The following is a 25,559-nucleotide window of genomic DNA, read 5'->3' as shown; positions in this document are numbered from 1 at the left end:
CGTTTTCATCAGAAACCGGCTACAAATATCTTAATGACTTGAAAAAAATGTCTAGTCCGTGACAACTAAAAATAAAAAAATATTTACTAGTTACCCTAAAAATAACTTCGTTAATTACCGTTTTCTAACAACGGTATGACTTTATTATTACCTCAATGTACCGCTGCTTCTTGCCGAACGTCATGTACCGGTGGTGCTTCTGCTGCGCGCACAGGAACGCGCTCGTCTCGCTGTCCATCTGGATGAACGCTTCGCCGCTCGGGTGACCCTGGGTAAACAAACGGTTGTAACAGTTTTTCAGTTTTATAAGTCTAGTGAAACGGTTGTAGGTATTATATGAAATGACACAATCTCCTAAAATCCTAATTTTTTGTTGAAGATATTAAATTTTATTTCAAATAGCAGAGAGCTATATGAAATTAAAAAAGAATAAGAGGCCTAGCGGAATTTAAAGTAAGAGTAAGTAAGAGGTATACCTACGTTTGGATAAAGGATAGAGTAAGAGCACTCAGCACTTCATTTTCTATAGAAAGTTGATCACCGCGGCTATCTATAGAAAATAAAAAACACCTCGGCATGGGCCCGGACCGTTCTAACGTGAATGAATCATCCCTAAACGTTTTGAATCAGTAAACACACGGTCAACGGTCTTCCGAACTGGACTAACCTGGGCATTATAAACCATGTGGACGCCCTGGACGACGATATTCTTTGCAAACTCATCCAAGAAAGTTAGGATGTTTTCAACCTGCAAACAAAATGTTATAATCAGAAAGAATTATATCAGAATCAGAAATTGATAATAGGATAGGACGTTAAATGCGTTTTATAAGGCAGATCGTATATGCCATATAAGGTGGTGGTACTGGTGCTCGACGCGATCCCAGTACATGTCATCTTGAAACTTAAATCATTGTCAATAGAGGTGACAGCAGGGTGTCATCTATTAGGCATTAGCATGTCGAGCACTAGTACCACCACCTTACTCTGCTTCGACGGTTGAAAGCGCCACCCCCAGCATATTATCCGTGCCACACACTCATCTTGTTGGCAAGGGAAGTAGCGAGGAAAGTAAGCAGACGTAGTGTGGGAACGATACTCGTCATGCCGCACATCATACCCACCGATCCCTATTTTGTGAGTTTTTTGGCACGAGTCAAGGGACCGGCAATACATATCTAGTGCGGAGCGTTAGGATTAAATGTGCGAGTAGAGCATTGTGGCCAGAGAGGGCAGTCGTGGCAGCGCGAGGAGCATAGTGTGGCGGGGATAAGTATTAAGTTTTCACAGATAGCAGTTATAATATCGTAGGTATCGTAGTAGTTAGGGTGTCGTGTTTCGGAGGTTCCGGAGCAAACTGCCGAATCCGACACAAGAGCAGCCGAACTAACGGAGCCTTGCCGTGTTGTCCCTTAAATAGTGTTTAGTTTTAAGTTTATGAAATACATATGTATGTTAGTCTGTAAGGTATATAAGGTATAGGTATGGGCCTTGTTGCCTGATTTAAATTTTAAATAAATATGGTATCCCAATTTTTTATCCAACGGTTGAAAGCGATGACATTACCTGCGCTTCATAAGGCAGGCCGCGGAGCCTGACGCAGTCCTTGGCGGTGCCGGAGGTGATGACGTGCTGCGGCACCAGCGCCACGGGCAGCAGGCCCTCGGCCGGCGCGGGCGCTGCCGGCGTGCTGGCTGGCGTGCGCGGCTCTAGCGACCGGTTCAGCACCTGTTCAATAAAATAAATTTCTTAATCATCAAATCTATATACATAGTTTGGCAAGCCAGTTCCGTCAGTAGAAAAAGGCGGCATATTAAAAAAATGTAGGCGCGAAGAGTTATCCTAATGAAAAATTTAATTTCACGCCTTTTTCTAGTGACTAAATGTGTTTGCCAGATACATTAGGATTGATATTGGCTAAAAAAGCATTTTTATATATAACCTCGTAAGGCCAACATATTAAAATTATCCATTATTTATTTTAGATAGAGGCGAGAATTTGGTAAAAATTTGGGACGAATTTCGTTTGTTTAAAACAGCAACGAAATAAAAGAAATGCCACCAATTTGTAATGCACTGCACTGGGCCTTACTAGTTACGATACATTTTTTACTTAGTTACCTATTATTTAATAGTCCTTATAGTGTCAGACCTAATGACCTACCAAGAAATGCTTACCGTCTCTCTTTGGCTGGCTATCAACACAAAATGATTCTGATCAGACTTTTAAGTAATTAATAGTTGTTTCTTATATCTATCTCTTCTATGAGTACCCCGTTTTTTTAAAGATTAGAATTTTTATAATCTAAAAGTATAGTTCGTTTTTTTAGCATTAGAAAAAAGGTAAACAATCTTGATGTGTTTTTTAATTGAAAAACACGATTTAAAAATAAGTCGATATGAATCTAATACGATCATTTGTATTATTCTGCTTTCATAAGCAATAGTTACTGATTTTTATAAGGCTTTTTTTAATTAAAAGACATGTCAAGATTGCTTACCTTCTTTCTAATGCCAAAAAAATTGAACTATGTGGTAATTATCTTTTTCTTCCGAAATGCTAGGGTTCCTATGATATATAATATCGTGGTACAATAATATGTAAACGACACTATATTTCCGTACATATTTACTCAGATTTAATTTTGGAGGAAAAAAGTTACCACTACTTTTGAGATTATAAAGTTTGTAGTCTGAAAAAAAACGGGGTTTAGGTATATAAGATATAAGTACCTAGTATATCGATCGAGTAAAGTGAGTTCTTAGGGTCAATTAATTATTACAAGCTTTTATTTACTTTCACCTGTCCCGTTGTCTGTAATCAAATCTTGCAAGTTAGATTTGATCCACTTGCCGGTTTCCGATTGAGCTGAAATTTTGCATGCATGTATAAATCGGATGACAATGCAATATTATGGTACCATCGAGCTGATCTGATGATAGAGACAGGAGGTTGCCACAGGAACTCTGTGATGAAACAACGCAACCTAATTATGTTAGGGGTTTTTAGAATTGTCTCCATGAGTATTAGTTGTCTGTCGAAAAGTACAGTCAGCGATAAAAGCTTGTACCAGAAATGAAATTTTTGCCAAAAACTTATTAAGAGTGCAGTTTTCATTTTTGTATGTTACATGTTTAATAGATGATACGAGTCTTGAGTATTCTTTATTAAAATTCATGATATTTGTGCAAGCAGGAACTTAAGTAAATGTTTTAAGTTACAATACAAGAATTGAATTAGAGAGATCAAATCATCAAAAAGATCTCCATTCAGTTCGATCTGCTAGTTAAATAATATAATTTTCTTATATGAACCCTTGCGTAGGAAGCACATACTGTATGTATTATTTACACGTCTGCATATAGCGGTGTTAGTATTCGATAACATTATGTTCATGTGCCCGAGCGTTAAGTATACCTATCGATACGTTATCGAAAGAATTGCATACCGATAAGAGCACCGTTTTAGATTCTACACCTTGGGGTTTGATTCAAGGAAAGTGATGGTTGTTTTGCTATTTTTGATGGTTTTTTTTTACACTATTATACAGAATAGAAAAACAGAGAGGCAGAGGAAGACGTGCGTCTCGTTATACCAGGCCAAAGAGAAAATCAACGTAGTGACGTATCAGGAGCTAAAAAAAATGTGGCAGAGAGAAGAACGGAATGGCGATTACTACCACCGACAAGAGCCAGGCTCTTATGAATAATGATGATAATGACTTTTTACACTAGAACGATTTTTATTCGTAAATAGTATTTTTGGAATTTTTTCATTTCTGGTACCAGAAAGGTACATTTCTGGTACAAGCTTTTGTCACTGACTGTTGTTGTTTTTCATCCACAGGCACTCATCGAGACAATTCTAACAACCCTAAACACAATTTGATTGCGTTGTCTTATTACAGAGTTCCCTTGGCAAACTCCTGTCTCCGTCATCAGATCAGCTCGATGGTACCATAATATTGCATTCTCACCCGACTTACATATGTATGCAAATTTTCAGCTTCATCGGAAACCGGAAAGTGGGCCAAATTTAACTTGCAAGATTTGATTACAGACAACGGGACAGGTGAATGTATATAATAGTTATTTACGATACAAGTGCGAAAAATAGGAAATTCGCAACGAGTAGCGAATTTTAAAAGACGACCGAAGGAACTGACTAAAAAACATTTCAATTTGTTCCAATCTCTAATAAACAGTGTGCCTAGTATTACAGTAAGTACATACAAATGTCAGTTAAATCAAAGAGAATTGTTAAATGATGAAAATAAGTGTCTACGGCCGATAAGAACCAATTAAACCGTTTTATGATTGATCGTAAGCACCTAAATGGCTTCTGGATTTGATTGGAGAGTGGCTTCGGAGAAGCGATGACTAAACAAGTATATTATACAGGAAAGTTTTCCATAAGTATCTTATATAGGAAACAATGCAAGTGGGCCACTAAACTACTGTCGTGAAAAGGGAATATTAGACAAAGCTCTTGCGTAGGTGGCACCACTAGCACATACAGTAAACAAACCTCATTGACATCATCAATGACACATCATGCGTCACTAGGTCAATCACATCCTGGCCTACCGCGAAACACGACAATCGAAACTATCGAAAGTTCGGTTTCTGGCAGTTTCGGCCTATCACTCTAGCTTATTCTATTTTCGTGTTTCGCGGTAAGGTAGGCCACCTGTAAACAAACCGCGTTGGTGCATCAATGTCATAGTGAAAACTTGTCAAAAAACTGTTTAAGGCTTAGTATGTATAAGTTACTCTATGGTTTACTAAACAAATTAGTGCTGCACTCTGGCGGCAGAACATTGCAGTAATACTCCCTATTGCGATAGTGGGATGCTTCATAAATTATTTCACACCCTAAAGTTTAGAAGTACAGAATCGTCGCAGGTGGCGCGGCCGTCGCATCGACCAAAGAGAATAGAGTGTATTCAAATTATCTTTGCCTCGACGGATGAACATTTTGTAGGTTTTAGGTGCTAAATTTTAACATGCCCTCATAAATATTAGTTGATATTAGTAGGTTGCAACTTGGAGATTTTTTCAAATTCCTTGTTATAAGGACCGCCTTCATCGCCATAGGCAACAGTGGAGCCATAGTAGTAAGTATAGAGTTAGACCAAGAAAAGTCTGCAGCTATTTTGATAGCCCACGCAGTGCAAGTGTTATTTATACGTCATAATTTCATAGAAGTTTGACGTTTAAAGTAACACTTGCACTGCGTGGGTTATCAAAGTCGCTACAGACTTTTCTTGGTCTACGCTACTGTAGGTATTTCGGTGTCTGAAAAACGCCTAGAGCAGCATGAAAACAGTAAGTAACTCATGAAATAAAGCTATTGAAACGGATTATATCGCGTATATTGAATTCATACTACATCCCGACTTTTAGAATCCTTTACAGCGTTCGTGGTCAACGGGTGACTGAAGAAAAACTACACAGTGCAAAAACTACCCACTTACAAAATAATGAACCATCATAAACTATAAATTTTAAGGCCAATTGTTTCATAAGGCTAGTTCAATAACAATATACATAGTTAATAGTTTTATTTCATGAGTAACTATCGCGGTAACCGAAGACAATATTCAGTAAGTACCTGTTGAACTTCAGCGGTAGTAGACCGGAACAGCTCAATATATCTCTGTCCGATCAGCTTCCGATGCCGCGACAGGGCTTTAGGCGAGTCCTCCTCCTTAGAGAACAGCACGAAGGCATCTCCGGTGGCGCGGCCGTCGGCTCGTCGGACGAATAGGACGCCTTCAGCGCCATCTAGCACTTGGACCGGGTCGTCGCCGGTTGCGAAGAAGTCGAGCTGGAAAAGAAGTATATGGTTCGGATGAGGTGGACCTCGCGAGCAGAGCTTAAAACTAATTCAATGTATGGCCAGTACCGTCTTTACCATAAGGGCACACGGGGCCCCCATCCTCAGGGGGCCCCGAAGGACAGACAGTAACAGTATATTTGATTACCCATAATAAATAGAAGATCATAGTAGAAAAATGTTAGTTTGATTCGCTTTCTTTACTTTCCAAAAGGGCCCCAAATTCTTATGTGCCAAAGGGCCCCAGCATAGTTAAAGACGGCCCTGTGCTCCGGACATACAAAAGCATTTTTGCCCAAGCCGAAATGGAGAGCTTTGCTAACGCTCGGTCAAACATGTATTGATACTACATACTGGCTTATCGGCCCGGAAATATACAGACATTTTCAGTGGCAGGTGTTTGTCGGTGCACAGCAAAAATCACCAGTACGGTTACCATCAGTTTGTCACTGACATAAACGCCGTCGAGAACGTAATTTACTTTCTATACATCTCGCTCGCACTCGCATATTAGTGCAAACGGGATGTATAGAAAGTAAATTACGTTCTCGACGGCGTTTATGTCAGTGACAAACTGATGGTAACCGTACAGGAGATAAGAAGCGACTAGAAGCATACTGACCACTTGCGCAGGGGTGGCGTCGTAGGGCAGCCCGCGCATGCGCACGATGACCTGCGCGCCGCGGGAGAGGAACGCGGCAGCTTCGCACGTCGCACCGCCCGCCACCGAGAGGAAATCCTCGCCGCTCGCCCGGTACACCTGACCACATTCATTAAAACACTTACTTTTAAAGGTTTGATAGAAACAAGATTGCTTTTGAGTCGTGGTTTTAGAGAATGACGAGAGTTACATGAGGCAACATGGGACTCTCGCGCAGGCAGCTTTCTCGCGCAAAGGATTGCCAACGCTATACAGCGCGGGAATGCTGCCTGCGCGATGGGCACCTTAGCTTTGAAGGTAGGTGTGTTAGGGATTTTTTTTGTTAGGTTTAATTTTAGTTATTTCATTTTATAAGGTAGTTAAGTATTAAGTTTGTATTATTTACCTTAAATAAACACTGCCTTCTTGCTGCAAGGAAAACTAGAAAGTCCGTGTTGAGCAAAATAAAAACCTCCAAGCACCTTTCAATCTGTCACAGACAGCCCTAAAATTGTTTACTCATAGCACCAGATTAGGCTAAATTTAGGACAGTCACAACAAGGATTGCTATTTAGTAATCTTGGGGCTAAGTGGTCTTAACTACACCATCAAGAACATCTGTTGTTCCAATAATGGGTATTAGTAATATGGAAGATCACAATCTGCGCGGTTTTAAAGTAAAGGCGTGACTAGTAGGTAGATAACATATTTATGATTGTGTTACGAATGCAAATGAACGGCTTTACTTTAATCAAACATATTTCTCGCGCAAGTAACCATCAATGCCTGCGCACACTCCGATGTCGGGAAGGCGCCCTCATGCTAAAAGAGTTGGGCGAAGCCCAACGTCGTGGGGCGCTGCGCGCGCTTTAATACCAGGCACCTTCGGCACCTCAATACTAAAAACAGTGGGGAGACACTCCTGACTTCGGGCAAACTCGTCTCCGTTCGGCTCAGCATTGCTCCGAGCAATTATTAGAGTTGATACAAGTGATACAACTTGACGACCCTTTGCGTGCACGACGACAGATAAGATAATAACTTGAATTTCAACAACCCTAAATAGCCGAAAGGGATAGTGACATAAGTATGAAAGGGATATCATGATTCGACCCTGAACCGCTGTCAAACTTCGGTTTTGTAGGAAGTGTCCTTTCTGTACGGTAGTACTATTACTTATTCTGTGCTAAAAGCTACATGCGCTGAAGTAAAGCTAAGCTAAATGTCGAAAGCGGCCGTATATATAAAGCACTCAGTCCGAGATTGGCACAATATTGTCAGTGAAGGCTCACCTCGATGTACCGCGGGCCTATGTGGTGTTTATGCCTCTTGAGCGCCATGTCCCGGTGCTCCTGTGACACGAAACGCACCAGCGCCTCGCCGTTCCGGCGGCCCTGGGGGGATAGGCAGAGCGCTACTCCGCCCCTGTAAATAAAAAACAAAGTTAGGTGTGGTAGATTCTAATTCAAGTCAGTTTTTGAGGTTCGAGGACACATAAGACTTGATATGTACATATATGTAAGCAATTATAATTAAATAAATAAATAAATTATAGTTCTGCTAAGAAAATTTCAATTTATAAATTACAGGAAAAATGTAAAATTCATAGCTTCCAGCAAGATTTGAACTCACGACTTTCTGGATTAATAGTTAATTGGGCCCTATTTATTCGTATAGAGTTAGACCAAGAAAAGTCTGCAGCGATTTTGATAGCCCACGTAATGCAAGTGTTATTTATACGTCATAATTTTATAGAAGTTTAACGTTTAAAATAGCACTTGCACTGCGTGGGCTATCAAAATCTCTGCAGACTTTTCTTGGTCTAACTCTAATAAGCTTTTAAGTACAACAATAGATATACAGATAGAATAGGTACTCTTTATTGGCACCCCTCAGTAAACGATACAGCTTAAGGAAAAACAATAATATTTCGATAGCTGTTTCATTAATCGTTAATATTACTGGGAATACTTACACAGTCCGTTAGCAGGAATCGTATGCTTTTAGGAAATAAAGAAATAGTTAATAATAATCGGTAAAAAAACCTTTTTGAGGGTAGACGCATAACTTTTTTTTAGTCATACCTCCCTCAAAAATCTGCGATCCAACTAACAAATTGGTACAATTTGTAAAGTGGTTTTGCCTCTAACTGCGTCATTCAAATAATAGTCACAGTCAAAATGAAAGTTTTCGAAGTTATTTCGAACCATCGTTGAGAGATTTTTGACTAGATGAGAGACATAGTGAGATGGAGATATCTCCATCGTGTCTCACGTATAGTGGCGTGCCTGTCGTCCGCCTTCTCACTTCTACGTATTCCTGTGTCCCTGTCGTCAGTTACTACATTCGAGGTATAAATGATGACTCACGCTAGACCGGGCCGAGGCGTCTGACATGACATTTTCTATGACGACTGATCGGTGATCACTTGGTGCTTTCCATAGAAAAAGAAGCGCCGGAAGGTCCAGCCCGGTCCCGGCCCGGGCGGATTTGTATTGAACTGTCAAAATTCTCGTAAAAAAATCCACACCAGCATACGTGAATAGACGAAGAACCAACGTAGCCGTTCCGCGCGGTGCAGCGGCGCCGTGTGTCCGGTGTAGGCAGATTACCTACACCGCCTATTAAAGGTTAGCTGGAAGAGATCCCTTAAAGGAATAAGTTCGCCTTTGTAGACATTTACTGCATTCTCTATGTGTTATGTACATATTTTATGTAATAAAGTTTCTTCCGTGATACAAAATTACCGCTAAGTGGGTTCTTCGCCTTAAATTTAACGTGTACAGTCAGCAATACTATTCGCTTAGCACCTTGGCATACAAACTTCTATGCAGGGGAGGGGGGTTCACTTTCTGCAGCTGACTGTACTTACTTGGCCACATTGAGTCCTCGGAAGAATTTGGCGATGTCCTGGTCCGAAGACTGCCAGGGCAGGCCCCGCGCGCGCACTATGCAGTTACCGTCGATCTCATCGTCTTTTGAACTGGAACAAAAACATGTTGTTAAACAAAATACCGGCCGAGTGCGAGTCGGACTCGCCCACCGAGGGTTCCGTACTTTTTAGTATTTGTTGTTACAGCGGCAACAGAAATACATCATCTGTGAAAATTTCAACCGACTAGCTATCACGGTTCATGAGATACAGCTTGGTTACAGACAGATGGATAGACAGACAGTGGAGTCTTAGTAATAGGGTCCCGTTTTTACCCTTTGGGTACGGAACCCTAACTAGCTTTCACAGCCAACTGGCGAAACATAGACCATGAGAACATGTGACACTGACATATTCGCTAGCGTGTGCTTAACTTACTTTATATGCTTCTCGCTCGTACTACATCATATTAGTGCGAGCGAGATGTATAGAAATTGACAATGTCACGTCAGTGGTAAGCTCATGCGTAGTCGTACAGGTGTCTCTTTCAGTAACTGGCGCAATTTTTTATCATTACACCTCATAAAACAAAGTCCCGCGCTGCGTCTGTCTTTTTGTGTTTTTTTTTTTGTTCGCAATTAACTCAACAACTACTGAACAGATTTTCATGCGGTTTTCACCTGTCAATAGAGTGATTCTTGAGGAAGGTTTAGGTGTATAATTTGTTAACCCGTGCGAAGCCGGGGGCGGGTCGCTAGTAGCAGTACAAAAAAAGATGTAGATGATGTGTAGATGTGTGTGCATAATTGTTTGCCGTCGTATTTTCTCGGAAACGTTCGTATAATTGTCATGCAACTTCAGTCAACCTCAGTACTTATTGTATTGCGACTAACTGAAATAGCTTGACACATTCGTGCGTTTCTGTGAAAATACGATGGCAAACAAAATATGCACTAACATCTGTATTAACGTTTTCTTGACAGCCGTTATCTTTTTCCTTAAAAACAGAACATATGTACCAACTTACATACCTACTTTACATTTCATCATTCTTTAATCTTCAACTTAACATTTATGTCATCATTAGGTACTCTTATCGATAAAAATTGACAACGACCGATTACTGATCGATTGGATTACAAAATCAACACACTTTCAGCGAAGTTAAATTATACCTACTTGGCACCGATTTTCTTATCAATATACAAGTCTTTTACGTTATCGAAATTCGTTTATGTAGGTACCTTGTTCAACATACAACATAATAAAACTTGGGTAGATTCAGCAAACAAGCATACGGCCCACCAGATGGTAAGCGGTTGGCCGCCTGCAACTCCAGGGGTGTTACATGCGCGTTACCAACTCTTTAAAAAGCTGTACTCTCCTGCTTTGAAGAATCCTATACTCCTATAAAACCCCTATCCCTAAAAACATCGGATGGGAGCCGGACCGTTTTACCCTTTGGGTACGGAACCCTAAAAACGCACAGTGCGCGTTCAAAGTTCTAGGGTGTATGGATAAACACTCTGCCGAAGTGCCGACGGCGAGCGGTGTGTAATATTTAGGTAGTATTGTTACTACTACTACAATTATACTACTAGTATATGGGGCATTATCTATGAAAAGGATCCTTATTATCGATGGCGCTTACGCCACACAGCGTCGCGCGACATTGTATTTATATCGGAGCATCATTAACAATGGCGTAAGCGCCATCGGCAATAAGGTCCCTTTTCATAGATAACGTCACATATTATCTTGACCGTGAAGACACACAATTGAATAGTTCTAAATGCCTATATTACGACAATGACAAAATAACTGAACAGCGACATTACGTGCATTCTTACATCATTTTCATACCTATTGGCGTGTAGTCAAACAAATATTAGGTATCATACGTGTAGGAAAAGGTGGAGGGGAATAACATTTAATTTTTAAGATGGTTTGTTAGTACACACAAGTAAGTTGGGGAAACTTTTCAAATAGTTGAAAGGTAATAAAAATTTAGTAATAAAGAAACTTTCCATTTTGACAATAGAAAATATCGATATTTATTAAAATGTGAAATACCTATCACTAAGGTGGTGGTACTACATAGTGCTCGACATGCTAATGCCCAATAGATGACACCCTGCTGTCACCTCTATTGACAACGACTTAAGTTTCATGATGACATGTACGTCTGTGTTTGTATTGATCGCGATAAACTCAAAAACTACTGAACGGATTTTCATGCGGTTTTCACCTATCGATAGGTGATTCTTGAGGAAGGTTTGTGTATAATTTGTTAACCCGTGCGAAGCCGGGCCCGGTCGCTAGTTAGTTCATAATATTTAATATAATCTGTCGTTTCTCAGGGCCCACGGTGTAAGTACAAGACACTTGTAACACTTGACAACCACTAGTTATCGTGTAATGGGGGCAAGATTATCAGCTCGTTATTGATAAGGACTTGTAACGATCATCCGTTACCGCGATGTATTTATACATTCATTCCTCACACACGGACAGTCCGACGTTGCAGTTGCCGTGCAGTTCCCATACAAATTGCAGTCCGTCTGTATCGGCCCTTAAGTACCCATACATAGTCGCCATACAATCTGTACGTATAGAAAAGTGGATACGTATGTTAGGGAACCTACTGTACTATAGTGGGTCAAGCAAATCTTGTCAGTAGCAATGTAAAGCAAACTAAAGTAGGACCACACTCAAAGAGTAGTATTGCGCTAAGAAAAGCAGCAATGTACATCAAACCAAAACTTTTTTTCCGCTGAGCGCGCCCTACGTGCGTCATTTCAAATTGTCACTCGCAGTTTATTGAAAATGTTTGAAATTGTTATTAATATTTTGTATTATGTGTATTATAATGTTTGAAATTGATAAAATGATTAACAAACTTGAAGATCCTAAAATAAAATTAGAAGCGGACTATGCCGTTAAACAAGAATGTCCCTATGGATAAAATCATTGCTTCCGCAGGTAGATGTCCTACTGGATTTTAATATTTTATTAGATTTCGCAGTTGGCACTGTAGGCATTGTGGGCACCTTAGCTTTGCTTAAGGTCATGCACAATCTTATTTAATATACCTATTTATTGGTATTTAATGGTGACACAGCAGAAATATCTCTTGAAATAGAAACGATTCAGAGTGTAAACAAACAAGATGATGGCTGTCATTCACGATCCACATTCCACAGATAAAACACAGATGACACGCGATTTTCGAATTATTCGAACACAGTGTTGCTAACCCGCGATTTTTCAAATTTGCCGCCGTTTGCTACTGACAAGATTTGCTTGACCCAGTATATCTACAATCGACAGTTTGATTAACGTAATGTAATTGTTATGATGACCTCTATAGATATAGCTGTTGTAACTGATACTGTCAGAACTGCACAGATAGCTGCTAGTCTTAAGACCTGACTTTTATTCTATTGAAACTCTAAGATTCACTTAAAGGATGACTCACGTTAGACCGGGCCGTGTTCGGGCCGGAGCTTCCGGCGCATCGTTTTCTATGGAAAGCGTTACGTGATCGCCTGTCATGTCATAGAAAAGTAAGCGCCGGAACCTCCGGCCCGGACACGGCCCGGTCTAACGTGAGTCATCCTTTAAGGCTGCCTTACACAGAGGCGGAGATGCGAGACGTGCGGAAATCTAACTAACCAAACTAACTATTTTGGCTCAGCGATCCAAAGAGAATCTTGGCCTCCGAAACGAGAACACCTGTCCTGATCCTGCGCAACTTCCTGCCAGTTACTGACGCGAAGCTGAAGCAGATCCGCCGTCACACTGTCTTCCCAGAGATACCTGGGCCGACCCACCGGACTGGTAGCCCAGTCGATCGTCCCAAAATCGGCCTCTTGACAGCCCGATCCTCTCCTATTCTGAGTAGGTGAAACATCCCTGGATGTTGCGAATATTCGCATCCGCATACGCGGAACATCCGTAATATTTTCAACATCCGCATCTGCATCCGCATCCGCATAAAATCGATGCGGTTTCGTTTTTTTTAAATAATAAATGCTAAAAATGAAATATTTGACGTTTTTTAAGTACCAAATCTTGACATCCGCATCCGCGGATGTGAGGCTTTAAATATCCGCATCCGCATCCGCGGTTTCAAAAAATCTGCATCCGCAACATCCCTGGACCCAACCGTGAGGAAATCAAGGAATCAAGCAATATAATCAAGTCATCGTCTTCAGACATTACTGTGGTAATGTCTGAAGTCACTTTGTCATCAAATCAAATGGCGTGCAGAGTAAGCTTGGTCCGAAACTAGTGACCTATTCCATATGTCATATATTTTCTCGGTTTAAGCATGTTTAAGTAGGCACATGCAATTTCTCAATGAGTAGACGATTAAATCAATATGTTTACTAGATAAAGAGGTTGTGTGAAGGGCGAATATTAGTTAGATTGTGATCTGCCATTTCACCCTTGACTGTAGATACTAATGTTAATAGATGCACGATATAAGTGCATAGATAGAATGGAATTGGAAACCTTTTTATTGGCCTCAGGGCGGTTTGAGGATGACATCTGTTTCAGTTTTAACCCTTAAATGCATGATTTATTTTATTTTTGCCCGAAATTAATATATGTATCACATAAATTGTTTGCCGATTCTAGGAAAAATAGTACAAAAAATATATCATCGATTTTCACTGCGAAATCAGTGTTAGAAGTTGCATAGGCTATAAATCATATTTTTGTAAATATATGTATAACTATTAGTAAAGGATATTAGGAAAAATTCTACTGCCATCATAAAGGTACACTATTTGTGTCTGCAACAATCTGCCTCAAATCACATACTAAAAATCATCAACTTCCAGGTTTTTCCAAGTTTTCCGACATTTCGTCTTTAAACAAATGTAATTTTTATACATTAAAATACTGCGTAAATTTATGTAATAATTCAGAAAATGGATTAGTTTTACTATTGAAACAATATACAGGAACAAATAAAATTTGTTTTCATATCTCATGCTCTGAAAGTGGGTCGTTGTTGTTCTTAAAGGTGCGCAGAAAGTGATACGTTTATGCTCTAGCGCAGAAAAGTGGTGTACTCCTCTGCGTCCCCGTCCCACGAATAACTGGGTGGAAACAAAATGGAAAAATAGTGTCTTTATTTCCTCGCCTGGAACAATTGGTAATTGTTTAATTTTACTAATCCCACGTTGATCCTTTTTTTTATAAAAAATGATGTAAGTAAATTGTTAAAAACAAATTATTCTTGATTTTTTTCGTTGAATTGTATTTACTCGATTTCATATGGCGGGAACCAAAAGGAATACACCAAAAATATTTTTTTAAACCTTACACTTGCGTAAATGAGCAAAGGCAGAATCTTATCCAGCCACAGTTCAACGTTTGTACGATATTAAATGGGTTTTTAAAGTTATTTAGCACCATATTAATGAAAATAAAATAAAATACAAGATAAAAATTGCTTATATTATTCTTTAAATTGTTATTTAGTATTTAAATTATTTAAAATACTTTTATTCTGTTATTACGTGGTGCGGCGCACCAAGGTCGCGGTGCGGTCCGGTAGTCTGTTACGGCTTTTAGAACGAAAAAGTAAAAAATTAAAAAGTAAGAGGCAATCCCGGTGATTTTCATATTATAATGAACAAATAATTTTAAAATTACTCCAGTTTGTTAAAATATGTGTGTTTTCGTAAATATTGCAATCTATATGTTTTTCGCTAGGGGTTATTCTACCCTGCTAAGCCAAGGAGCGTTATCTCAAAAGAAGATCCATTTCTAAAATCATTTGTTTTTCAGATAGCGCTATTCGGCTTAGGAGGGCAGTATATTCTTCACACATGTAAAGTCTCCGATTGCAAGTAAGTCCTAAGGAAAAAATAATGGCCGTAGGTCTATTAGGTAGTTTAATTACTGATTTTGTGAAATTGCCTTGTCTTTTTGGTTTCCTCGCATTCGATATGAAAAGTAGAGTGTTTAACTCGGGTGAAAGGCACCATTTCCGTCTCGGACTATTGGCGCTCTCACTGCGTTCGAGCGCCAAACTACCTCGACAGAAATGGGTGCCTTTCAACCCTTGGTTAACAATCTACTATTAATTATGTTTAAATGTTTATGTTGTGATGTATAAATACACCACTTTGCATTTAAAGGGGCCCACTGATTAACAGTCCGCCGGACGGTATCGGCCTGTCAGTTAGAACAAAATTTTGACAGTTCCGAACAACTGACAGGCCGATACCGTCCGGCGGACTGTTAATCAGTGGGCCCCTTAAGGGTTAAGGCAGTGGGAACCAAAAAGATTGTAAGCCGTCAGTTTTGAAAGCACTATGCGAACAATCCTGTAAGTTTACCAATGTCGTCCATAACAATGGCGAACAATCGCCAGTCGCGTCGTGCTGTAATAACATTATGGATTTGAGAGATGGAGTGAACAATGACGTCAACTTTGGTAAGTAATGGCAAAGAGATTAAAGTGGATTACCGAAGTAAATTATGGAGCCACTGTAAATTTACTGCCATCTTTCGACAGAAGATTAAAATTGTTAGAACGCCATTTGACTTTGTCCCTTATTCTTTCACTGATATGTGTTAACTTGTTAAATATTAATATTAACGCCATCTACTCGACTGTAGGCCAAAGGTATGGTACAATCTTTTCGAGCGATGGCACCATAACCTTCAGCCTGGATTTTAGATGGCGTTAATATTAATATTTAACAAGTTAACACGTGAGTGAAAGAATAATAAAATGGCATTCTAACACTTTTAATCTTCTATCGGAAGATGGCCGTAAATGTACTGTAGTTAACATAAATTTACCATGACAGAAACTCTCTATTTCTCATTCTCTTTGGTAACGGTCAGCTGTTTTTAGTGCTCCGTACAAAACTTCGCTCACGGAGCACTTATGGGATCACCTCGGTGTTGAAAATCTGCTAAATGCGTTTTTCTCGAAGACCGTTTGACGTAGATACCAAAAATTTTGAGCATTTATGTTAACTACCACGTTACTGTGAATAGGTAAGTCAAAACAGCTTGTTTCTTATTTTAGGGGGAAATTTAGGGGGGTTGAGGGTTGAAAGAGATAAGCTAAATTTATTTTCAAATAATAAGATTGGATAAGACAGCGAAGGCTGAATACTCGGTGCTTAAAGGGTTTTTTTGTCACTATCTTCAACGGCAAATAATCAAACATTTTTATAAGGTGATGCTTAATGATGTTTATAAATGTCAACGAAAGGTACATTTTGATGAATGTTTTCGCACTTTATCCTCCGATATGATTCGCCCGACACGAAATCGGGATTTTGATTCGGTCAAATAGTGTTTTTTGAAAAACAAATTATAGCCAAGCATTCAATGAATGTAGTATGATACCTTTGGGTATGGTGCTTTATGCACACTAGTGACCCATCCCCCTGACGCAACCCCCCCTTTTAGCATGAGATATGTCCCGGTTGACCCATCTTGCTAGAATAAGAAGTTTTTTAAGTAGTTGCATCACTAAATAGTTCAATAGTCGGGTGGTACAAAAAAGGGACAAGACACTTTAAGCATAAGTGAAAACAAAACCAAAAAAAAGGGCAGTCGTTAACACCATGTGAAAGTCATCAATATTCGTACAAAAAACATATCTAACGTGTTAACCGATTCTCAACTTTATTACTTGACTAATAGGCATTAGACATTTTTATTTTAGAGACTGTAAAATGTTAAACAAATTCTGATGGTGTTTGCTCAATGGTTTCATACCGTTTTGCTGATCATAACCAATCAGACTGTTTACATAATTGCCACTGAAATTAGCTAAATGACAGAAAAATAATTTAAAAACGAACGTTCCTCAAATCAGCATTAAACATAAAAATCTAACCTTAGAGTACAATAAATAAAAATTACACTCGAATATCTACCTAATGCGAGACAAAAGAACGGCTACTTTACCAAACAACTTATGTTAGCTACTCAAAATCAGCACTAAATTTCATCCAATCTAAAACGTAATACATTCACAAATATCACAATCAAATAAAAACCTAACTGTGGTCCTAATAAGGTTTATTTTAACACGCAAACAGTTTTTAGTTAGGATGTAATACGCGTAGGTTTCCGAACGTGTTCGGTTACGCGCGCGGCGCGCTTGGGCAGGCAAAACGTGCTCGACCGACGTGGTGAGTCCGATTACATTCTGGCTAAATCATTAAGGCGATGCTATAGTTCCATAGTTTAACGGTTTCGACACAAATATACCTATTATAAGTAATAATAGTAGTCCTAGAGAGGATAGGTAGGAGTTAAATACTAACCACCCCCTTCTTCTACAAACCTCAATTAGCTAATAATCGTTTGTCTTTATCTGTCATTTGAGACTTATGTATTTGTAAGAAAGGGATAAAACAAAAATCAGGCCCGACTAAAGTTTTATGAATAAGGGTGTAAAACTACGAAATTTTGGAGCTCGTGGCCTTGACCAGCCGGATGTACCTACCTAAAAGTAGCCGAAAACACCTCGCGTGATTTGTGCACAGCCCCACAGAACAATAACAGGACGTAGAGTACCTAAGAGGGACAGGGAACGTTAAGATTCACAAAAAATACCAAGAATCATTGATCATTTTACTAAGAACAGTCCGTCCGTCACCTTCGAGTGTTTCTGTTTACGCTCGAGCTGTTAACTCGGAACGTGGGCTGATAAAGGCTAATTCGAAATACATTGCGTGTCGTTAAAAATAACATTAAGGTTATGATATGATAAGACCGTCTTAAGTGTGCGCTTGTTTTGAAAAAGTTTTGTTATAAATAGCAACAAACTATAACACTTCATGAACGGCCAGTCAAATTAGATTTTTCCGGGAATTAATTCCCAACAAGATTTGGTTCTAAATTAGATTAGTGTAATCTGAGTTTGCTCCATTCCAGGAGTTGTGGAAATTTTGCTCTTATTCAGTTTTTTGCTTGTAGTTCAAAAACGGTACGTCAGACGGAAAATTTGCTCTAAATAATCATGATAAAAATTTACATCTGAGGATCCGAAAGGTACGTAGGTACATATTCTAGGTATCATATATATACAATTGAAAAACCAGAACGGGATAAAAAACGAGGGAAGAAGCGAGATGGCGCCTTACAAATTTCTAAAAAAGTTTTGACACGTTTCTCGAATACGACGCAAGTATGATAAGAAAAACCTGTTCAAATCAATTATCTACATATGGGAATAGAACTAGAGCATAAAAACTATCGCTTCCGATGCGTATTTAATTTACAATAAGGAAAAGACATTTTCATAACAATCTTCATTTTACGACATCGGCCATTTCTCGGCAACTCTCGGTTGCTTTCGTTTGGCGGTGCTGCAGATTAGAACAAATAATCCGTAAGTTAAAGTAAACTAAATTATGTTTGTCATGTTGGTATACAGGTATTTCTGAGTTTTTTTACACGAAGTAAAATAAAAAGTGCTGTCAACCTCAACCTTAGTCTATAGAGCCCATACGAGTGATTTATGTCATATATGACTTATCATTCTTATCAATCAAAGTAATTACTATATTATTATTATCAATTTGTATTTTGTTGTTTTAAATTTATTTTTGAGTTATATTGTTCAGATTGACTTTCACGGCTTCGGCAAACATTGCCATTCGTCCGGGAAACGGGCTAAGAATGCTGAGATGGGCCAAAAATACAAAGTTGATAGTAAGTTATGTAGGTAGATTAAAGTGCATGTTCAGATATTATTGAGCGACCTGATAAAAATAAGCAAATGTACAGTCAGCAGTCAGCCAAATATCGTAATATAATTTTGTTGCCATAGAAATAAGGATGTGGTCCGATATAGTGGCGAAAGATTGAGAGACAAAAGCGGCTAAATTCAGTGGTGGCTCGGACACTTAGAGAGAATGGGAGAGGATCGTGCCGTGAAGAGAGCGCAGGTACTTGGGACAACAAAATGGGAGACGCCCGAGTGGACGTCCTAGGTACCGCTGAAACGACGTAGTTGCTCAAGACCTGCTCAACCTCGGCCATGGCGACTGGCGAGAGCTATCGCAAGACTGAGAGGACTAGACTACCTATGTTTGTATGAAAAGGCGATTTAAGGGCGGTGGTCGTCCATATTCGTCTTAAGGCGAAAATTAATCTAATGAACGTTTTTGCAACTAGGCTTATAAGAACAAATAATAATGTTATCTTGAAACAAGTTTTAAATAAATACGTGTAGATGAAAAAACCGGGCAAGTGCGAGTCGGACTCGCGCACGAAGGGTTCCGTACCATAATGCAAAAAAAAAAACGAAAAAAAAGCAAAAAAAAAACGGTCACCCATCCAAGTACTGACCACTCCCGACGTTGCTTAACTTTGGTCAAAAATCACGTTTGTTGTATGGGAGCCCCATTTAAATCTTTATTTTATTCTGTTTTTAGTATTTGTTGTTATAGCGGCAACAGAAATACATCATCTGTGAAAATTTCAACTGTCTAGCTATCACGGTTCGTGAGATACAGCCTGGTGACAGACGGACGGACGGACGGACAGCGAAGTCTTAGTAATAGGGTCCCGTTTTACCCTTTGGGTACGGAACCCTAAAAATACAATCTTGCCTTTTATCAAATCACATCATTTTTTGACAAATTTGCGAAATTATCCAAATAACGGCTACAAATAAGAAATCCCTATCACAGTTTTAAACCATGGCAGGGTTGAATACATAATAATGTCGGTATTTAACTAAACATAAGACGAACTCTTTATTTAAAAGATAAAGATTGTAAAAAACGTCCGCCACTTTGAATTTCTTTTTTTTTTTTTGTTTAAATCCGAAAAAAATTTCACCGGTGTCTGAGCCACAATCATTACTGGTAGTGACATTGTAATTTATGGTGAGTTCCTTCTATTACATCGTGTGGTTTTGTCAATCCAAGGTAATATGTATCTCCCAGGGCTCCCAAAATAGTTGTTAGGTACTAACTGATTTTAAAAAGAATCGTTATTGATTCGACTTTTTCTACACTACAATCGAAAGATGAAGATGATTAGCAAATTACGTCTATTTTTAACCGACTTCAATTTCATAGAAGGAGGAGGTTCTGTATTCGGTTGTGGCTATTTTTTTTTTTTTTTTTTTTTCTATGTACGTTCACCGATTACTCCGACATCCGTAGTCCGATTTGAGTAATTCTTTTTTTGTTTGAAAGGAGCTACCTCCGAGTTGGTCCCATTTTAATTTGGTTCTGTTCTGATGATGGGATCCATGAGAAATTGAGGGAACTCCTCAATTTTTAAAGGCACATGCATGGTGTTTTGGGCGTTTTCTTAAGCAACTCGAGCACTTTCTCCCGAAAACCACTAATTTGATGAAGTAGACCTGATGATGATGATTATTTTGATGATAATGATGATGATTTCTTTAAATGTAAGTATGTTCACCGATTACTCCGGCACCTGTGATCCGATTTGAGTAATTCTTTTTTTGTTTGGAAGAAGTTACCTCCACGGTGTTTCCGTATTATTTTTGGTTCTGGTCTGATGATGGAATCCATGAGGAATTGAGGGAACTCCTCAATTTTTAAAGGCACGTGTTAAGTGATTTCGGGGTTTTCTAAAGTAACTCGAGCATTTGCTTCCGAAAACCACCAATTTGATGTACTGCAACTGTAGCCTTACCACGAGTTTGACATTGACATATTCGCTAACGTCTTATGCATCTAAATGTAACTTTTTATGCATCTCGCTCACACTAAGGTTAGTACGAGCGAGATGCATAGGAAGTAAGTTACACACATGCTAGCGAATATATCAATGTCAAACTCGTGGTAAGCTGGTAAGGCTATTACTGATCGGGGGTTAGGGTTAGGAGTTAAGGGGTCAGAGATTAACGGGTCGGGGAATGGCGGTTGAAGGGTTGCTGGTTCAGGATCGAGGGGTTCCTGGATCAGGGGTTGATGTGCTGTGAGGTTGAGTGATCGGGGGGCTGAGGGATTGGGTCAGTGGCGGGGCGGGCGGATGGATTTAGTTGACAGGAATTATAATTTCCCAGACGGACTCGAGAAAATTCCTGGTTCAGGGTCGAGGGGTTCCTGGATCAGGGGTTGATGCGCTGTGAGGTTGAGTGATCGGGGCGTTGAGGGATTGGGCCAGTGGCGGGGCGGAGGATGGATTTAGTGTAGTAGTGACAGGAATTATAATTTCCCAGACGGACTCGAGAAAATTCCTGATTACATACATATTTATTAAAGTAATAGGTACACGAATTTAGTGTTAAACATGATCTTGTTTTTCATTCATGCGTCGCGCTCTTAACAATGCGTTAAAACTAAAAATGGAAAAATAAAAACTTTTTACAAAAAAAAGCAAACCGACTTCAAAAAGGATGAAATAAAATTTTATTCTTTTTGAAGTCTATGCGTTACCAACTGATATGTTTGAAGTCGGTGCCAAGCCAAGTAGTAACAATACCAGTCAAAATAATCAGCTTTATGGCTATAAATCCCATTAGAACTGCACTAATAACTATTACAAATGTGTAAGTAATTTTGTCTGCCTCTTTGTCGCCTTTTCAAGGCTAAACAACTGAACCGCTTTAGGTGAAATTTGGCAAGAAGGTAAATTTCTTAAATTGTTTTATATTTTGAAATGTAGTCCTCTGGATAAGGGACGGGAAATTACTCAGTCCCAATCTCACACTTGCGTGCTATAGACTGTTCGAGCATTAGTAAGAAATGCTCTTTAAAAAATACGACGAAAAAAATGCATTGGATTTCCACTAATGTGCCGACAAACATGGTACAGACTGCGCCAAGAAGGTTTGATCGTGTGTTCTGAGGTGTGTTCTTAAGCCTCCTCCACACTCGTGCGCGAATCGCGGCGCAAAGCCGCGAACGCGAGTGTGGAGTCCTGAACGCAGACCTGCGAAATCGACTCCACACTCGCGTTCGCTGCTTCGCCCGCGATTCACGCGCATAGTCTGGAGGGGGCTTTAGATACAATCGACGTCAAAGATATATTTACACTTTTGCACCTTACTCCTTTGTAATAAGGCGAAAAGTGTAAACATATTTTTAACGTCGACTGTACCTACAGAAAGTACGTTCATTGTCGTCGTGTAAGGCAATCCAACGTAGGTACCTTATCGAATCGCACCAAAATCATGGTATGCTTCAAAATTTGGCTTGGCACCGACTTCAAACATATCAGTTGGTAACGCATAGACTTCAAAAAGAATAAAATTTTATTTCATCCTTTTTGAAGTCGGTTTGCTTTTTTTTGTAAAAAGTTTTTTAATGAAGTGTTATATATAGTTGTTGTTAAATATTGATATTGAACACCGATCCGCTGATATGTTGTCTTAAGTTCCGAGACGCTGCGATCTTTGACCCTAGGTCTTCTAGGTTACATTTATCGTCGATATCACATGCGAGCTCAAGCCAGTTAGGTAATTGTATAAAAATACTAGGTTGTAAATATACAGACTCACGGACCAGTGATTTAGGTATAATGATAGGTTCTTGTCGGGTGTCCTGGACCCTGCCCCAAGCTAACATTTATTTTTATCGATACCCTACCGATTGGAACAGCTATAATATTGGGGTCATAGGCGCGATATACTATACTATATCTTTGGGCGCGACTTTGTCGCCCCCTTGGCGGCTATAGTATACCTACATTTGTAGTTACGAGTACTTGACAGTTGATAATGTCAAACTGGAAATATTTGACCACGAAAGTGGACATGGTTAGCTAGGCCGATATTTAAAAGCTAGTATACCTATACTTGTATTAAGGCCTATACTGACCGTGGTATTGCGTAGTTGCTTGACATTCCTTTTCAAGCACAAATATGTATGAAATATTGTAGTGATATTGCTAGTAGCATTCCAAACATACGGCGTATTTCAATGCGATATCCTTTGCAACGACATTTATGATATAAACAAAATGACGGTCTTTAATGAAATGACGTCAGTTAAATCTTGCTGGTCTTGCAAATCCGTCTAGAACTCCAAATGTTTGATAAAGTTAAGATGCTCATAAACCAGCGGGTTACAAACTGCCGGTCGCGGGTCGGATGCTTCTTGGACTGCCAATTTGGCCCGAGAAAACTAGAAAATTCTATATCACAATTCGAACCGCGAAATGGCCAGGCGGCTTTGGCCCTCAGATCAAGAAGTTTGGAGGTGGAACTTTATGTAGTCCATCTATCACTAGACATACATAGGTCTTCTGCTGACGCCGTAACCTGAGGGCCAACCGTGGACACCGAAGTTCGCAAATTGCGGGCATCTTATTCCAAGACTAGTAACTAGAGTGACAGAGAAAGATGCCCGCAATTTGCGAACTTCGGTGTTCACGGTAAGCCGTCTGCACAGAATCATACTGCAAGGCATGTAGCATTTCTTTAAAACTTGAGAGCGTAAGCCATCAGAGCCATGTTTGAGGCAATGTAGATCTAGATCTAGGTATAGATTTCTTTGCACTTGGTCTGCAGTTCAATAAAGAATCTAGTAGCATTTACAATCCTTAATAGAGTTCTTAGAAAAATCAAAAAGGTACGGTGCTCGACGAAGTCCCAGTACATGTCATCTTGAAACTTAAGTCATTGTCAATGGAGGTGACAGCAGAGTGTGATCTATTGGGCATTAGCATGTCGAGCACTAGTACCACCACCTTAGATACTGTAGGTAGAGTTCTTGAGCGACATCATTTAGTGTCTCCTCTAGGTAACCTTTAATTCAAGATGGGTATTGGAGGAGTTCCGCGGTCGATTTCTTGTAGAACTTAGCTTTGTTTCGGGCTAAATTTAGTTGAGGTGTTCCCTTCATCCTATATGTTTAGGTCATCAGCTTCTTAATTACAAGTAGGTAATATGATCATGTATTAAGTATCACTCTTCAAACGCAAATAGGTCGTGTCACACGAAAAATATAACCTCAGCGCGTCTTAAGATTCGGACCAAACTGCGTATGATTTTGCAATGATAGAAAAAGGGAGTGAAAATAGGAAGTTTATTGTGGCACCTTTCACACTTTGTCACGAAATGTTCGTGCAGAGTAAGATTGGACTTTACAAGTGTGTGTTTTTTCACTCTTTTTAATACGGTTTGGACACATTGCGTACACCAGTGCCTATTGCTCGTGTGATTTATTTTACACAGTTTCACCTCAAAGCATACTAGAGGTTAAAGGAATATTGCTTCAAAGCAGTCAATCTATGTCAGCGTTTTACAAGTAAAACTCCGTACAATAAAATGTTTTCTCGAAAACAATGTTTGGACACTTTAACCCATTAAGTGCGTTTTGACTTTTTAGACGCAAAGCAAAAGTCACGCGAGGATTATTCTGCCCTCCTAAGCCGAATAGCGCTAGCTCAAAAACAAATGATTTTGAAAATGGAATTCTCAGTTATAGAAACTAAAGTATAAGTTACTCGTAGTGTTGAATTTTCTTTTGAGATAGTGCTGTTTGGCTTAGCAGGGCAGTATTTAAGCAGCAGACGTAATCAAGAAGCTATCGGCACTCACCTCCTTATCGTTCCCGAAAGCACTAACAAGTAACAACACGTTATCACCACACTGTTTACCGACGTGCGCGCGAGTTGGCGGTTGGGGACGGAGTGGGGACGTGGTGGGGCAGACCGCAGAGCGCACACGGTAGATAGAACACTCCATGGTCTTCTATTCCCAGAGTGACACGGGCCTACGTCACAATAACATTGCCACTTTATTTCAACATAACATGTTACATGGGTACATTATACCTATGGTTAATAAGTTAAAATATTTCTTTATAATTTTATAATTTTCATTTATATGTATTTTATCTTAAATTTTACAATAACACGTCATTTTTAATTATTCGTTAGCAATATCTTCCGATTCACTAAAGAAATTTCAGATGTTCGGGTAATTCTGTTTACATTACTGGCAACACAGGATAGCGCTGTCACATTTGACAATTCGGATCTAGATAACTTCATGCCCTGACCGTCATCCTTGTCGAACGCGTGTTAATTGTTATTTCCTTCTCGCTCAGTGTCAGCAGTCGCAGTGTTTTTCAAACTTTTCACGTCGTAAGCTTGGTAATTAATGTGTAACTGTGAATTAGTTTTTCAAACGTTTGTCTTGTATAGATAAATAAAGTTTAATTTAATACATTAGATTTGTTTTATTTTACTATGTTTCTACATGAATAACTTAAAATTAA

At 39.3% G+C, this 25,559-nt stretch overlaps 1 protein-coding gene across 3 annotated transcripts in view; it reads right to left on the bottom strand.

The window, feature by feature from the left end:
- LOC134800708 (RNA-binding protein fusilli) overlaps window positions 1-25,559 on the bottom strand; it is a 133,522-nt gene that overhangs the window by 12,180 nt on the left and 95,783 nt on the right. For all 3 annotated transcript variants that reach the window (XM_063773214.1, XM_063773216.1, XM_063773217.1), the window contains exons 7-13: window positions 9,352-9,462; window positions 7,772-7,904; window positions 6,462-6,599; window positions 5,615-5,830; window positions 1,567-1,728; window positions 668-748; window positions 152-268 (exon numbers count right to left, since the gene is read on the bottom strand). In XM_063773214.1, coding sequence (XP_063629284.1) covers window positions 152-268; window positions 668-748; window positions 1,567-1,728; window positions 5,615-5,830; window positions 6,462-6,599; window positions 7,772-7,904; window positions 9,352-9,462 — 958 coding nt within the window. The remainder of the gene's footprint in view (window positions 1-151; window positions 269-667; window positions 749-1,566; window positions 1,729-5,614; window positions 5,831-6,461; window positions 6,600-7,771; window positions 7,905-9,351; window positions 9,463-25,559) is intronic.

The sequence above is a fragment of the Cydia splendana genome, chromosome 20 (genome assembly GCF_910591565.1).
Source record: "Cydia splendana chromosome 20, ilCydSple1.2, whole genome shotgun sequence".
Lineage (NCBI taxonomy): Eukaryota > Metazoa > Arthropoda > Insecta > Lepidoptera > Tortricidae > Cydia > Cydia splendana.
The sequence above is the reverse complement of the archived record's forward strand: the minus strand, read 5'-3'. Positions and strand labels throughout refer to the sequence as shown.